Source organism: Ranitomeya imitator, chromosome 1 (assembly GCF_032444005.1).
Source record: "Ranitomeya imitator isolate aRanImi1 chromosome 1, aRanImi1.pri, whole genome shotgun sequence".
Classification (NCBI taxonomy): Eukaryota; Metazoa; Chordata; class Amphibia; order Anura; family Dendrobatidae; genus Ranitomeya; species Ranitomeya imitator.
In genome coordinates this window covers 377,225,693-377,240,287 of record NC_091282.1, presented here as the reverse complement: position 1 = coordinate 377,240,287, position 14,595 = coordinate 377,225,693, and the positions used below count along the sequence as shown (strand labels likewise).

Genomic DNA, 14,595 nt, shown 5'->3' with positions numbered 1-14,595 from the left:
AAAATATCAGCACATGAGGCTCCCAGCCTAGCTTCGGCATAAAAGCATGAGACTAGTATCAGCCCAGAGGCCTTGCCTTTCGAGAGTTTTTACATTGTGCACTTACCTGTGCTGTTTCCCCTTCGCCTCCAAATATCATTAGAAGAACTGGGGAAGCTGGTAATACCGCGAGCCCACCATGGAGGGAAGCGGAATTGCAACCAGGAACACTGCGACAAAGTGCACTGGATGGCGGCTGGCTGAAGGACCTCCACCCAGAGAGGTGTCGGCCACAGACTGCTTGATAGGGTGTAAGCAAGGTCAATGTTTTATTCTTATTCAGCGAGGTGTCAGCCTTCGAACGGTGTCAGTAGGGAATGTATGGGATAGCTAAACTTTATCTACCCGAAGTGCGGCTTTAATGAAGCGCTCGCTGGAATACAGTGACCTGAGTTATTGAGCACTGTGCGCGGCTTAATGAATCAGGCACATCTGATTTCATCCAGCATGTCCGGTTACCAGAGATGTTCGCCGGGTGGGGATGGGGTATGTTTCTGGAGTGAAGTACGCCACTTTAGTAGGGGGACTTATGATAAATTTGACAGGTGGGCGTGACAACTCCCATTGTCACCCATGCTACGCCCATACTTCCATAGCTAGTCGGGACTGGCGTGTAAATGCCAAAAGTCACATTATTTTTGTGCAGCTGCTGAGCTGCTCCAAAATATTGTGCCTTATTAAGGTGTTTATGCCAGATTTCTGGCATAACCATTTTAATGAATCGCCTCCACAAATTCCAAATATTGGAGACTTGTTTCTACTATAAAAAATTCAATATCAATTAATTTGGGACAGATTTATTAAAGAAATTAAAGCCAGCAAACGACACACACCATAATACATTTTTCTGTAGGTCAATAACAGATGTCATTGTGGTCCCAGAATCCCACCACCAGATCTGACACCTGTCATTATCTCAGTCAGCAGGTTGCAACAGTCCAGTTATTTCAGTTCTGAAGAAATCTATTCTTCATCTCATTACATTCACCAAACTACACATACTAAGCATAAATTCATTGATGTCCCATTTATCTTCAATTTGATAGCAAGCCAAGTGTGTTTCTTGTTTGTGCAAGTGTGTTAGTGGTCATTGCTGTTGGCTACCAGGAGGAGGAACTGCTAGCGGGGCTTCCTTCAGACTCAAGTGGTGGGGTGCGTAAATCCTCTTCATAAAATTCAGACTGGCGGTGATCCCAGACTCGAACTGTACCATCCCACTGCAAGTACAATAAAGGTACTGTCAATTTTAGCTAATTGACAAATAATGAAGAGCCGTCAGTAAGTTGCATAAAGTTTTTTTCAATCACAATTGGACCCAATATAAAAATAAAAGACCCTGTAATCTGAATTCTGTAGTGTTATGGCGTTGTCATTACATTACTCTGTGGAGACAGGACTTCAATGTTAAAATTGGCAGGTCACTACCACAGTGAAATTTTGACTATAGTGACATCATATCAAGAAACCATTGCAGTCAGCAAGGATGTAACTTCACTATGCTCAGTGCGGATTAGTGAACACCAACGTGGGAACACCAAAGAATTTAAGGCAAATATATTGTAAATGCTTTTACTTTTTCACAAGTTTTGCAACCCAGAGAACCCGCTTTCATACAACTCTCTCAAAATATATTTCTGAGACATGAAACTTCTTCATCCTGGGAAAATCCCCTTTATTATTTAAATATACATCAAACATACAAGCACTGAAATTGCCGGTCTTCTCACACTGAGCCCGGACTTCCGAGAGTGATGAGGTTTGGGACGGGTTTATGCATTTGTGAGCAAGGTAATGGTTTCATGTTGTGAATTTCTGCGTGCTTGCACACAATCCCCAAGATCCAAATCAGAGCCGGAAGTCTTTGCACAGTGTGAGAGGCCGGAGGATTTCAACGTGAGTGTTGGGTATCTAAATATGCGATGAGGACGGGCGATAATGAGGAGGGTCCAGAAAGGTGAGTATAAGGATTTTTTACAGGGAGACCCCCGAATTTAGTAAGGGGCATTAAATTTGTGAAGACTAACTTCTATGCAAATTTAATTTCCTTGGAAAATCCACATATAAAGACAACATTGAATTTTGCCTGATGTGCGCATGTCTACTATAGATCTATCCTTTATGATATACAAAAAAATGACTCAAAAACTATCAAAATGTATTGAGTGGGTTGAGTGGGGAAGGCCAGCTTCTTTGTGGTTAGTATTAGAATGATACTTCCTTTACACTGAATGTATTTATCACTTACAGAGCTGCTCACAAGTCTGTTGTCACATGGATGCCAGCTTACGTCCCGCACACAGGCTTTATGATTCGACAGTTTCATCACTATCTTACCCGTTAACAAGTCGTAAACTGAGAAAACCAAAAAGATGAGAAATTATAACATGCTAATTAATAATACATTTTCAATTGCTCTGGAATAACCATTCATTCTTCTTTGCATAAAGGGGTTGTCCACTACTAGGAAAACCCCTTCTTGAACTAAATGTTTGGCCCCGATAAAATAAAAAATTTATACCATATATACTCGAGTATAAGCCGAGATTTTCAGCCCATTTTTTTTTAGTCTGAAAGTGCCCTTCTCGGCTTATACTTGAGTCATTGTCCCAGGGGGTCGGGGGAGAGGCGACTGTGACATACTCACCTACTCTTGGCGCGGTCCCTGCATTTCCGATGGTCTCCGGGCGCTGACCGCTTCTTCCAGCGTTGAGCAGTCACATGGTACCACTCATTACAGTAATGAATATGGACACGACTCCACTCCCATAGGGGTGGAGCCGCATATTCATTACTGTAATGAGCGGTACCGGTGACCGCTCAAAGCTGGAAGAAGCTGCCAACGCCGGAGAGTCCATCAGGGAAGCTGCCAGGGACTGCACCGGGAGCAGGCGAGTATAAAGGGGAGGGTGAGCAGCATTGCGCAATATTCACCTCTCCTCGTTCCACCGCCGGGCTCAGTCTTCCGCGTCCTCTGCTGTGATGCTCAGGTCAAAGGGCGCGATGACGTGGTTAGTGCGCGCCCTCTTCCTGAACGTCAGTGCAGAAGACGCGGAAGACACAGCGGCGCTTGGCGGTGGAACGAGGGCAGGTGAATGTTGCAAGTGCCGGGGGCCTGAGTGACGAGAGGTGAGTATGCCTTTTTTTTTTTTTACTGCAGCAACAGCATATGGGGCAAATTTCTCTATGGAGCATCTTATGAGGCCATAATTAGCATTTGTGCAGCATTATATGGGGCAAATATCTCTTTGGAGCATCTTAAGGGGCCATAATCAACATTTGTGCAGCATTATATGGGGCAAATGTCTCTATGGAGCATCTTATGGGGCCCTTATTAACCTTTATGCAGCACTGTATGGGGCAAATGTGCCTATGGAGCATCTTATGGGGCCATAATTAACCTTTGTGCAGCATTATATGGGGCATATTTTAATATGGAGTATCTTATGGGGTCCATCATAAACTTTATGGAGCATTATATGGGGCGTAGTTTGTATGGAGCATCTTATGGGCCCATCATGAACTGTATGGAGCATTATATGGGGCTCGTAATTCAATATGGATATTCAAAAACACTTAACCTACTGATGTCTCAATTAATTTTACTTTTATTGGCATCTATTTTTATTTTTGACATTTACCGGTAGCTGCTGCATTTTCCACCCCAGGCTTATACTCGAGTCATTAAGTTTTCCCAGTTATTTGTGGCAAAGTTAGTGGTCTCGGCTTATACTCGGGTCGGCTTATACTCGAGCATATACGGTACTCATTTCCCGTGCTGGCGCCGTTCCATAGGTATCAGAACTCACGGTCCCAGGGCTCTCATGTGGTGTTGTGACATGTGGTGCCCAGCGCACAATAAGAGCTGGCGCCACGGACTCCGCCTTTGTACGGATTGAACATGTCTGTAGTTGATCCCTTGCTTCCTCTTCATGTTCAATCTGTACGAAGGTTGAGACAGTGACGCCAGTGCTGATTGGGCACCACGTATCACAACACCGCAAAAGAGTCCTGGCACAGCGAGTATTGACACCACAGGAACAGTGCCAGCACAGGAGGGGAGTATAGGATTTTTAATTTTATCGGGGACAAACATTTCGTTCAAGAAGAGGTTGTGCTAGTAGGGGACAACCCCTTTAATATTTTAAATAACGGTAATCTATGTACTTACTCACAACTCGGCCAGTTGAGCACCCACTGTACACATATTGCTGTCCAGTGCTGTTCGCAGGTGAGAAGCGACACCTGATCAAAGTGTGCAGGACACCATGGCCACGATAAGTCATCAGAGATGTGTCCCCAGGAAGGCGCTTTTTCCTGAGAGCTGCAAAGTATACAAAGCAATACATGAAATAGAAAAGCAAAATAAAGTAAACACTATTGGTTTAACTGAAGTGATTAATTCACCTTTCCTGGGCACTTGTTGCCATCTGTAATCCCAATTCTGTTGGGTGATTGCTCTACGCGAGGCCTCAAGCCCTTCTGGACCTGAAAATCGCCGGATATCCCACAGCTTAATGCTTTGGTCTTTTGAGTTAGAAAGCAAATATCTTGCATCACCCTGGGATTTGTAAAAAAAATATTTTGTTATGAGAGGAGAAAAACCATTGGCCAAACTTAAAAAAACAAACAAAAAAAAAACCTGAAGATGGAGACATGAAAGGACAAGTAATGTTGGCCCAAGTTCATTCAAAATATGAAACCAGAAAAGACACATACTGTAGAGATGAGAATCTGGCCACAAAGAGTGAGGAACTGGAGATCAAAAGACATAACTCTGAAGTTAAAAGATAATATAAAAAAATGAAGTAATTCAGATCACAGTGAGAAGCAAAACGAAAAAGAAAAAAAATCAAAAGCAACACCGATATCCTAACTTCAAAGTATTCACCTTGCTGTCAATGAACGTGATACCATCCTGATGTCCAGCTAAGATTCCAACTGGTTTGGCATCATCCTCGCGCATTGTTCGACGATCCCAAACTTTACAAAGAGCATCATCACCGCCAGAATACAAGATGTGACAGCTGTCATCAGCAAAAGAGACAGCATTGACATCATCCTCATGAGCACCAATCTAGGAGGAAGGAGAAAAAATATAAATGGTGGCCAAAAACTGTAAACTTGGGGAATGGGTTAGAAAGAAAACAGAGCAACGGGATGAAAAGAGAGGACAGGGAAAACATTCAGGTTTCACTTTATGAAAATGTAATAAAATGTTGGTAAAGATGTTGTACCTTCAGTATGCGACAGTTTTGTTCTAAGTCGTACACATACACACATCCATCATTGGCTCTGTGAAGAGAAGGTACATGATCCATATAAATTCCTCATCTAGCTTTCCAGGATATATGTCCCTAGGTGTTTGCATTCTTGGAACTACTATTAATTAATTTCAAGACTTTAAATAAAAAGGTTATTCCCAACTCTGAGGCCTGTAACAATGTCGAGAATGTGGGTCCCTCGCCATTCAGTTATATCTGGGACACAACCAATTTGGCTGGTATGAAATGTTTCACAAGTTATCGTTTGGTGACAGGAAATGTATCTCTGCTTGACTAGGCAGCTTTGACATTTAGGACTATAAGATCTAAGGCATTTTATCAGTGCCCCGGCTTGACCCAAGAAGGCACGTGGTCATGTAATATGCAACAGAGTGTGTCTGATATATATACTTCTATTCATTGTGATGAGTGCCCTGCCCCCTAGAACAAGCCGGGTTATCAAGCGAAACGTGAGTTGGGACACTCTTCCTGGACAACTAGTGCGGGAAGAGGACCAGTGAGGGAAATAGTAGGAGCTCTGTTTTGCATACCATTGTTCATAAATATAAATATCTGAGGTCAGTCACAAATTTAACATCGGAATTTTGTCAGCATATTATGCGCTCACATACATATATAGATAAATATCAGTGTGCCACTTTTATTGTCATAGTTACAAGCACAATCATATTGAATAAAAGCATATTAATCGCACATGCAGACGATTGCATATCACATTACTACGTGTCATTTTGGGTGGAGCTGGGGGCTCATCATAATGTACAGCAGAGAGCACGGCATTCCCTTTAGTCTGATAGGATGCTGCACAGATCAAATAAACATGGCTGGAACAATATTTCAGCTTTCCTCCAACTAGTTACAAGACCGTAATAAATTACTAGAGATTACTACTTTGCTAGTGTCTTTCTGATATATTCCCTAGTATTAATCCATAAACAGGGAGGTCCTGTCTTATCACACCTATATATTACAGAGACATATTGTAGCCCATTGGGCATTGTCTGATGGCATTTTGTGTGTTAGTACTACCCTTTCTCCTTGCCAGATGGTGTACATTCAGCATTCAAGGAGCCACTTATATTCAGCTTGGTTGGGCATAATGAATATGGAAGGTACCCCAGCATACCACAAAACAGATATTATTTTTAATAGAGCGTGAATAAAAGTTCTATTTTAAAAAGACTACATTTAAGTCTTCCCCTCCCCCCTCTTTTAGACTTTCCTCTTTGTTTGCATTTATTATTACCATGTCGTCTACTAGATGTCAATGACATAGTGTATTAGAAGTCTCGGCAACACCTGAGCTGTTATTTTACATTTCTCTAACCCTATATGTTTTCAAGGACAACCCCTGGAAAACTTCATTTACCTGTACTGTATTTTGTTTTATACATTTTGAAAGAGTGACCTGCATGGTATGAAATTAATACACTAATTCCGACGGTGGCCTAAGGGCAAATGTTGTCATCTTAAATGGTTATACAATGGTTATATATTTTAAATGGGTTTAGTGGTTATAAAGGATCGAAAAAAACGCCTTTTTTTTAAGAAAGCAGAGCCATACCTGTGCACTAGCATCATTACAGCTCAGCCTCATATGTGCCAATGGAGCTGAGCTGTAATAATCTAACATATCCCTTGAACATTTGTGTTGGCATTTTTGGAAGAAAGTATTCATGTTTTCAAAGGCACAAAACTAACATTTGTATTTCTTACCATCTCTGCTACTCACACGTAAACATAATGTCGATACACAAGTAGATCCAATTCTCTCACTGTGGAGATCAGTATTGGATGTGTAAAGAGATATACTTGGCCCTCTCCTCTCACTGGATTACAAACTATGCTTGTTTGGAATTGTTGAATATATAGATTTTTGGACATTTCATCAGTAAATTATGCTCCATAAACTTTATAGCTTGCAAAATTATACTATTGACCTAGATGGCCTCATCTGACCCCTATATGTTCTCAATAAAAAAAAAATTAAGATATATGCTTTCCTATGAAAAATGTTCCCCCTTAGGCTCTCATCAGAGGCCTTTCATCCAGCCAAATCAGACCTCTTGCTTTGCACGAAGGAGGGGCGGACACCCCAAAGCACTTCTCTGCACATATAATGTCTGGTTTGGCTTTTATTCTAAGTCATATGGCAAGGCTTGTTAAAGGCTTGATATTGACTTTAAGGATTGCTACTTCCTAAAGGTGGCACTAAAGTTCAAGTTCTCTTCCTCTCTGAAGACACAACTTTCATCCATATGAAAAAAAGTATGAAAAAAGATTGGACACTTAGGAATGGTTCAAAGACAGGGACTATATATAACAGTTCTAGTTTTTTTTCTTCTGCACTTCTTATATTCAAATGACTTTTCTATATGCTCTTGTCAAGATATATGCAAACTGTCTCTACAGAGAGGAAGAGGACTTGAACTCTATCGCCACCTATTGGAAGAAGCAATCCTACAATTCAATATCGACCCTTTAACGAGCCTTGAAATAGGACTTAGGATAAAAGCCAAATCAGAATCTCAGTTTCTAGACACAGCGTTTCAAGGTATTGCTCCTCATCAGTACAAAGTATTATATCTGATTTGGCTAGGTGAGAGGCTAAGAATGGGATCTAAGGGGTAAAGTTTCTCCTTGTGGAGAGCAACATGCCAGGTCTGGCACGCCAGTATAAGGAGACAAACACCATGCAAGCAATTTGCATATTTAATTTCCCAGAGGAGCATGCAAGCTGTTTAACCCCTTACCGACCTCCGCCGTACTATTACAGCGGAGGTCGGATCCCCTGCTTTTATGTGGACTCCGATGCTGAGCCCACCTCAAAGCCGGGACATGTCAGCTGTTTTGAACAGCTGACATGTGCCCGCAACAGCAGCGGGTGAAATCGCGATTGACCCGCCACTATTAACTAGTTAAATGCACTGTCAAATACTGACAGCGGCATTTAACTGGCGCTTCCGGCCATCGGGCCGGAAATGAGCGCATCGCCGACCCCCGTCACATGATCGGGGGTCAGCGATGCTTCTGCATAGTAACCAGAGGTCTCCTTGAGTCCTCTACGGTTGCTGATGTCGGCTTGCTGTGAGAGCCACCTTGTGATAGGCGCTCATAGCAAGCCTGCAATTCAGCTACATAGGAGCGATCTGATTTTAAAAAAAGTTTTAAAAAAATATGAAAAAAAAAAAAAAAAAAAAAATTATAAAAGTTTAAATCACCCCCCTTTTGCCCCATTCAAAATAAAAAAAAATAAAAATCAAACCTACACATATTTGGTATCGCCGCGTTCAGAATCGCCCGATCAATAAGAAAAAGGATTAACCTGATCGCTAAACAGCCTAGTGAGAAAAAAAATTAGAAACGCCAGAATTACGTTTTTTTGGTCGCTGCGACATTGCATTAAAATGTAATAACGGCGATCAAAAGAACGTATCTGCACTAAAATGGTATCATTAAAAACGCCAGCTCGGCACGCAAAAAATAAGCCCTCACTCAACCCCAGATCCCAAAAAATGGAGACCGGTATTGAAAATTTGTGCAATTTTTTTTTTTTTTTTAGCAAAGTTTGGAATTTTTTTTTACCACTTAGATAAAACGTAACCTAGACATGTTTGGTGTCTATGAATTCGTAATGACCTAAAGAATCATAATGTCAGGTCAGTTTTAGCATTTAGTGAACCTAGCAAAAAAGCCAAACAAAAACAAGTGTGGGATTGCACTTTTTTTTGCAATTTCACCGCACTTGGAATTTTTTTTCCCGTTGTCTAGTACACGACATGCTAAAACCAATGAGGTCGTTGAAAAGTGCAACTTGTCCTGCAAAAAACAAGCCCTCACATGGCCAAATTGACGGAAAAAAAAAAAAAAAAAAAAATTTATGGCTCTGGGAAGGAGGGGAGCGAAAAACGAGAACGCAAAAACGGAAAAGGGCAAGGTCTTGAAGGGGTTAAGTCTCCTCATACTGGCATGCTAAACCTAGCAGGTCACTTTCCACAAAGAGAAACCTTACCCCTTAGATCCCAGTCTTAGCCTCTCACTTAGCCAAATCAGGTCTCATACTTTGTACTGACGAGGGGCAATACCCCGAAACACCATGCCTACAAATTGAGATTCTGATTTAGCTTTTATCCTAAGTCATACTTCAAGGCTCATTAAAGGGTCGATAATGACTTGCAAGATTGCCACTTCCAATCAGTGGCACTAGAGTTCAAATCCTCATCCTCTCTGAAGAGACAATTTACATATTTTATTTCCTAGAGGAGCATGCAAGGCGTTTAAGTCTCATACTGGCATTCCAGACTTGGCATGTCACTCTCCACAAGGAGAAACCTTACCTCTTAGATCCTTGCCAGGTATTGCACAGGTCTCGATATTACCGCTCATGTTTACTTGTGTATTCTGTATTTACAGCTGTCTTGCTTATTCATATAAACCAGAAAATACCATGTCTCTTGCACATCTATTGCCGCTCTTTCCTCTGTGGCATTGTACTCGACGTTGTATATTGGCACCATGATTATAAATGTTGGTACACTGTACCTGTTAATTTCCTTGTTGCTCTTTATGTTATTTATGCTCAAAACCTTGGAAATAACCATATTTAAAATATATATATGCAGACATATTTCTTATCATACTCGATCTGTGTACTCACCCACCAAGCACTTCCCGACAGTCACGGGATACAGTGAGGGAAAATACAGCAAAACGTCTCTCTGATGGACTATTTGGATCAAAGGAAAGATCAGACAAGAATTAAAAGGCTACCAAATATGCATATAGTGCAACAAAGATGCCATAATAAATGTAAATGCCTGAACTGTTACTAAATTGCTTGAAAAATACATGGTAAACATTTGTATGGCACAAGTCAAGAACCTAGAGTATGTTCACATTTTGTTCAGGCCACATGTTTCTGGTTATGTTGCAGCCACCATCTACAGCCCTAAAAAAAATGGATTTGTACAAGATCCCTGATGCAGCCATTCAATATAATGAGACAGAAGGAATCACTTTGTGCTCGGTCTAGCCTCTGTTCTGGCAGTCTCTGTCTTTTTTAGGAGAGCACAAAATCATGGTTAACTGCGCCTAAAAAAAAAGACAGTTGGAACAGAGGCTAGACAGAGCACGAAGTGACTCCTTCTGCCCCATTATAGTGAAATAGGGATTTTTGTGTACTCACCGTAAAATCCTTTTCTCCGAGCCATTCATTGGGGGACACAGACCATGGGTGTATGCTGCTGCCACCAGGAGGCTGACACTAAGTAATACAAAGAAAGTTAGCTCCTCCCCTGCAGTATACACCCTCCTGCTGGCCCCCAGCTAACCAGTTCGGTGCAAAAGCAGTAGGAGATCAATTAGAACATATAAGCGTATAGCATGTCACAATATATAGGAGAGTATAACATATCAAATGATAAAAACAAGTACAAACTACTAATAGGGAGGGAGCTGTGTCCCCCAATGAATGGCTCGGAGAAAAGGATTTTATGGTGAGTACACAAAAATCCCTATTTCTCCTTCGCCTCATTGGGGGACACAGACCATGGGACGTCCCAAAGCAGTCCCTGGGTGGGGATAACATCAGATCAGGCCGTGTAACCGCTACTGACAAGTGCGCCACCGCGGCCTGCAAAGTCCACCTGCCCAGACTCACATCTGTGGAAGTGTGTGAATTATAGTGCTGCAAGAATGCCTGCGGACTGGAGGAATTCGTAAGCTTGCAGTCGTGCTTCCGACGTCTGGAGCCTAGAGCCCTCAGACAGGGAGATAGGCTGACATCTAGCACGGAAGGACTCCTGGATGGAGAAAAGAATCCACCAGGCTAACATGGCCGATGAAACGGTTAAACACTTCCTGTGACCGTCAGGAAGCCTACTTACCATCGAGAAGCCCAAGTAAAGTGTCCAACCTTCGGAAGGATGCCGTCCTCGATACGTACCCGCTCGGAGCACTTATTTCTTCCAGATCATGGAGAACCCCTTCCGTCTTGTGGACTGAAGCCGAAGGAGATGAGAGGACGATGCTCCTGCAACAGTGGGAATACAAAACCACCTTGGCATCGAGGGAAGGGGATGGCTTGAGGGCAACCTTGCTTTGATGGTAATAAGAAAAAGAGACTGAAAGAAAACAGAGCGGCGAGCTCTGAAGACTCATCCGGATGACCAGAACGCAGAGAAAAAAGGGGAGTGACCTTCCCTGATAGTATGGTCTTTCTGGATCGAAAAAGGTCCCACAGATCTAACGGTACACGGTAGGGAAGAACTACAGGAGAAGGCTCCCTGCGAGAAAGACCATATTTCCAGTTTTGTCGAACTAAGACGGAAAAACACTAGCACCGCAAGTGAGAAAACCTGACATGGTCAGTGCGGGTCTCCCGGGATCACTGGGGCCCTTTCTGCTTCCAAAAGGACCTTAGACGTAGTGGAAGAGGGGTTATGGAAATTGGTACCATGGAAGAACAGAGCATGCACTGCGATGGTCTCTGATCTCGAAGCCAACCCATGAACTGGAGTACATTGGCGTTCAGCTTGGACGCCATCCGACCTACAACTGGAGTACTCCAGTGAAGGCAGATCTGAAGGAAGACTTCCGAGTGAAGTTCCCACTCACTTGAGGAGAAACCCTGACGGCTGAACATGTCATCCGCCCAGTGTTCTACTCCAGGGATATGTACTGTTGAGATCACCGAATGATAGATCTCGGCCCATCAGAGAGTGCGAGGTACCTCGGCCATGGCGCTTGACTGTGGGTACCTGCTAGATGATTGACGTATGGTACAGCCGTGGCATTATCCAATTGAAGACGGATCCATCTAAAGGCAGTGGACCTGCTGTAGGATTAGCCGTACCGTTCGGATGTCCAGAGAAATGATCGGGAGAAGAAGACTGGCATCGGTATTCCCTAATAACCATTGGACCAGGAGAAGGCTCTGGATGAGGATGGAGCTTAGAGACTAACTTTGAAAGCCTGATTCACTTGCTGCAAACGAGAGGAGCGAAAGATACTTCTTCCATTGTTGACTTTTTCCTCAGAACCCTCCTAGCGAATTGAATGAACCGAGGGAATGAGTGATCAAGTGCACAAGCTCCCTGTTGAAGGGCCACGACCTTGACTCGAGAGAGAATCAACATCCTTCTTGTGCAGGATCATCCTCAAAGAGGATCTGCTGGGCTGGGAATGAGGAAAAAAAAAAAAACTTGTCTAAGTTTAGCTGCTAGCCCAAGTGAGAGGGTATTGCAAGTGATATAGACGACTCAGCGTGGTCCCTGAAGAGCGGCTAGAAAGTCGACCAAGTAGGGCAGGACGACTATGCTTCTAGGATGCAAGAAGCACATGACCACCGCTATGACCCTTGCGACCACTCTGGTGCGGTAGCCAGGCCGAAGGGCAAGATCGTGACTTGAAAATGCTGTTCGCGAATGGAAAGGCGAAGAGATTATTGTAGAGGGGAAAAAATAGGCATGTGAGGGTAAGAATCCCGAATGTCGATGGCTGAGCGGAGGAACTCCATCTGAAAAAGGAGGACCCTGTGAAAGGTTGTTAGAAGTTTGAGGACCAGGAATGATCTTACTTTTCGTTGCCTCCTTTTTGAAACCAAGATTCCTTAGATCTAGACTGTCCTGGACAACGCTTCCACTGCTGGATGGGTCCGTAGAAAAGACACGATCCCTTGTTAGTCTCCCGCTCAGAAGATTTGATTTGAATTGAAGTAGTTAAGGTCTCTGACCAGGAGACTATTGGTCAAGCAACCCATGTGGTGGAGAGCGCTGAACCCGAAACCACAAGACGGAACGCACCAGATTTGCTATCCGACCGTCTGTGGTATTTTAATTGATGATACATCAGGCGGAGATACTGGTAGGTATACCACCAGAAATTCTACCCGATTAGTCTGCCAAGTGGCAAAAAGCGGGGCTGCAACCAGCAGGTCTCTTGCCATCGTCGTGCAGAGTAGAAAATTAGGAACCCTCGATCTATCATCCTCTTAACAGGGACGTGGAGAGGGAGCGTTCGCTTTCTTGCATCATCCGCTAAATAGTGGTGATACAAAGGTGGGTGCTCGGACGCCAAAAATATGTGCCTCTGTACATCCCCAGAGTTGAGGTCCCCGGGTGGGCAGGGCAGGTTGTCTGGCGTTAGGCCTGGATGCAGAAGAGGATACATGGAGGCGACACTGCATGTGTTCGTGTGTTGAAGGTGTGGGGGGGGGGGGAAATCAGTGCCTTTTAAAGGACCCGTCGCCCATAAAAAAAACAGACCAGGTATGGCAACCTACTTAGAGGCTTCTGTCCAGTGAATCACTCGTCAATTTGTTGATGGTATAAATAGGAGAGTCCCTCTTTTGCTGAAGCTCTGGCAATCCAAGGCAATATGCGATCCATATTCAGCGTTGTACTCAACAAATCATAGGGGAGAGATCAGGAAGTGAAAACTTCCGTTTTCTAGACGCCTGTACGAATTCCTAGAACACTTGCGGCCCCTGCTAGCCGACGGCTCCCATGTAGGAGAGAGACCATGTATATCGGTCCTGCGAGCACTCCGAGCCACAGAGGGTTCACAGAGGGATTCCATCTCTTGTCAGAGAAACCATGGGTTGTGGTTAGGGGATGAGCGGCGGAAGGCTCCAGAGCTCAGTTAGGGTGACCAGCCTCGGATTGATGATGTTCTCTTGAGACCAGTAAATACTGGTCATGCGCCTTTAAGACCAGGGAATACTGGTCATGTGCCTTTAAGAACCAGGGCCTACTGGTCATGTACCTTTAAATCAAGGACATACTGGTCATGTGCCTTTAAGAACCAGGACATACTTGTCATGTACCTTTAAAATCGAGGACATACTGGTCATGTGCCTTTAAAACCAGGGCATACTGGTCATGTGCCTTTAAGACCAGGGCATACTGGTCATGTGCTTTTACGACCAGGGCATACTGGTCATGATCCTTTAAAACCAGGGAATATTGGTTAAATGCCTTTAAGACCAGGGCATACTGGTCATGTGCCTTTAAGACCAGGGCCTACTGGTCACGTGCCTTTAAGACCAGGACATACTGGTCATGTGCCTTTAAGACCAGGTAATACTGGACATGTGCCCTTAAGACCAAGGAATACTGGTCATGCGCCTTTAAGACCAGGGAATACAGGCCACGTGCCCTTAAGACCAGGAATACTGGTCACGTGCCTTTAAGACCAAGAATACTGGTCACGTGCCCTTAAGACCAGGAATACTGGTCATGTGCCTTTAAGACCGGGGCATTTTTCAAAGATTATG

The 14,595-nt window shown here is 43.6% G+C and overlaps 1 protein-coding gene across 5 annotated transcripts in view; it reads right to left on the bottom strand.

Annotated features, from left to right (window-relative positions):
• Positions 1-820: 820 nt before the first annotated feature.
• DCAF11 (DDB1 and CUL4 associated factor 11) overlaps positions 821-14,595 on the bottom strand; it is a 73,277-nt gene continuing 59,502 nt past the window's right edge. For all 5 annotated transcript variants that reach the window (XM_069761839.1, XM_069761847.1, XM_069761824.1 and 2 more), the window contains 7 exons: positions 9,979-10,047; positions 5,274-5,331; positions 4,928-5,113; positions 4,444-4,597; positions 4,208-4,360; positions 2,285-2,391; positions 821-1,256 (listed from right to left, as the gene is read on the bottom strand). In XM_069761839.1, the coding sequence (XP_069617940.1) occupies positions 1,140-1,256; positions 2,285-2,391; positions 4,208-4,360; positions 4,444-4,597; positions 4,928-5,113; positions 5,274-5,331; positions 9,979-10,047 (844 nt within the window). In that variant the 3' untranslated portion in view covers positions 821-1,139. The remainder of the gene's footprint in view (positions 1,257-2,284; positions 2,392-4,207; positions 4,361-4,443; positions 4,598-4,927; positions 5,114-5,273; positions 5,332-9,978; positions 10,048-14,595) is intronic.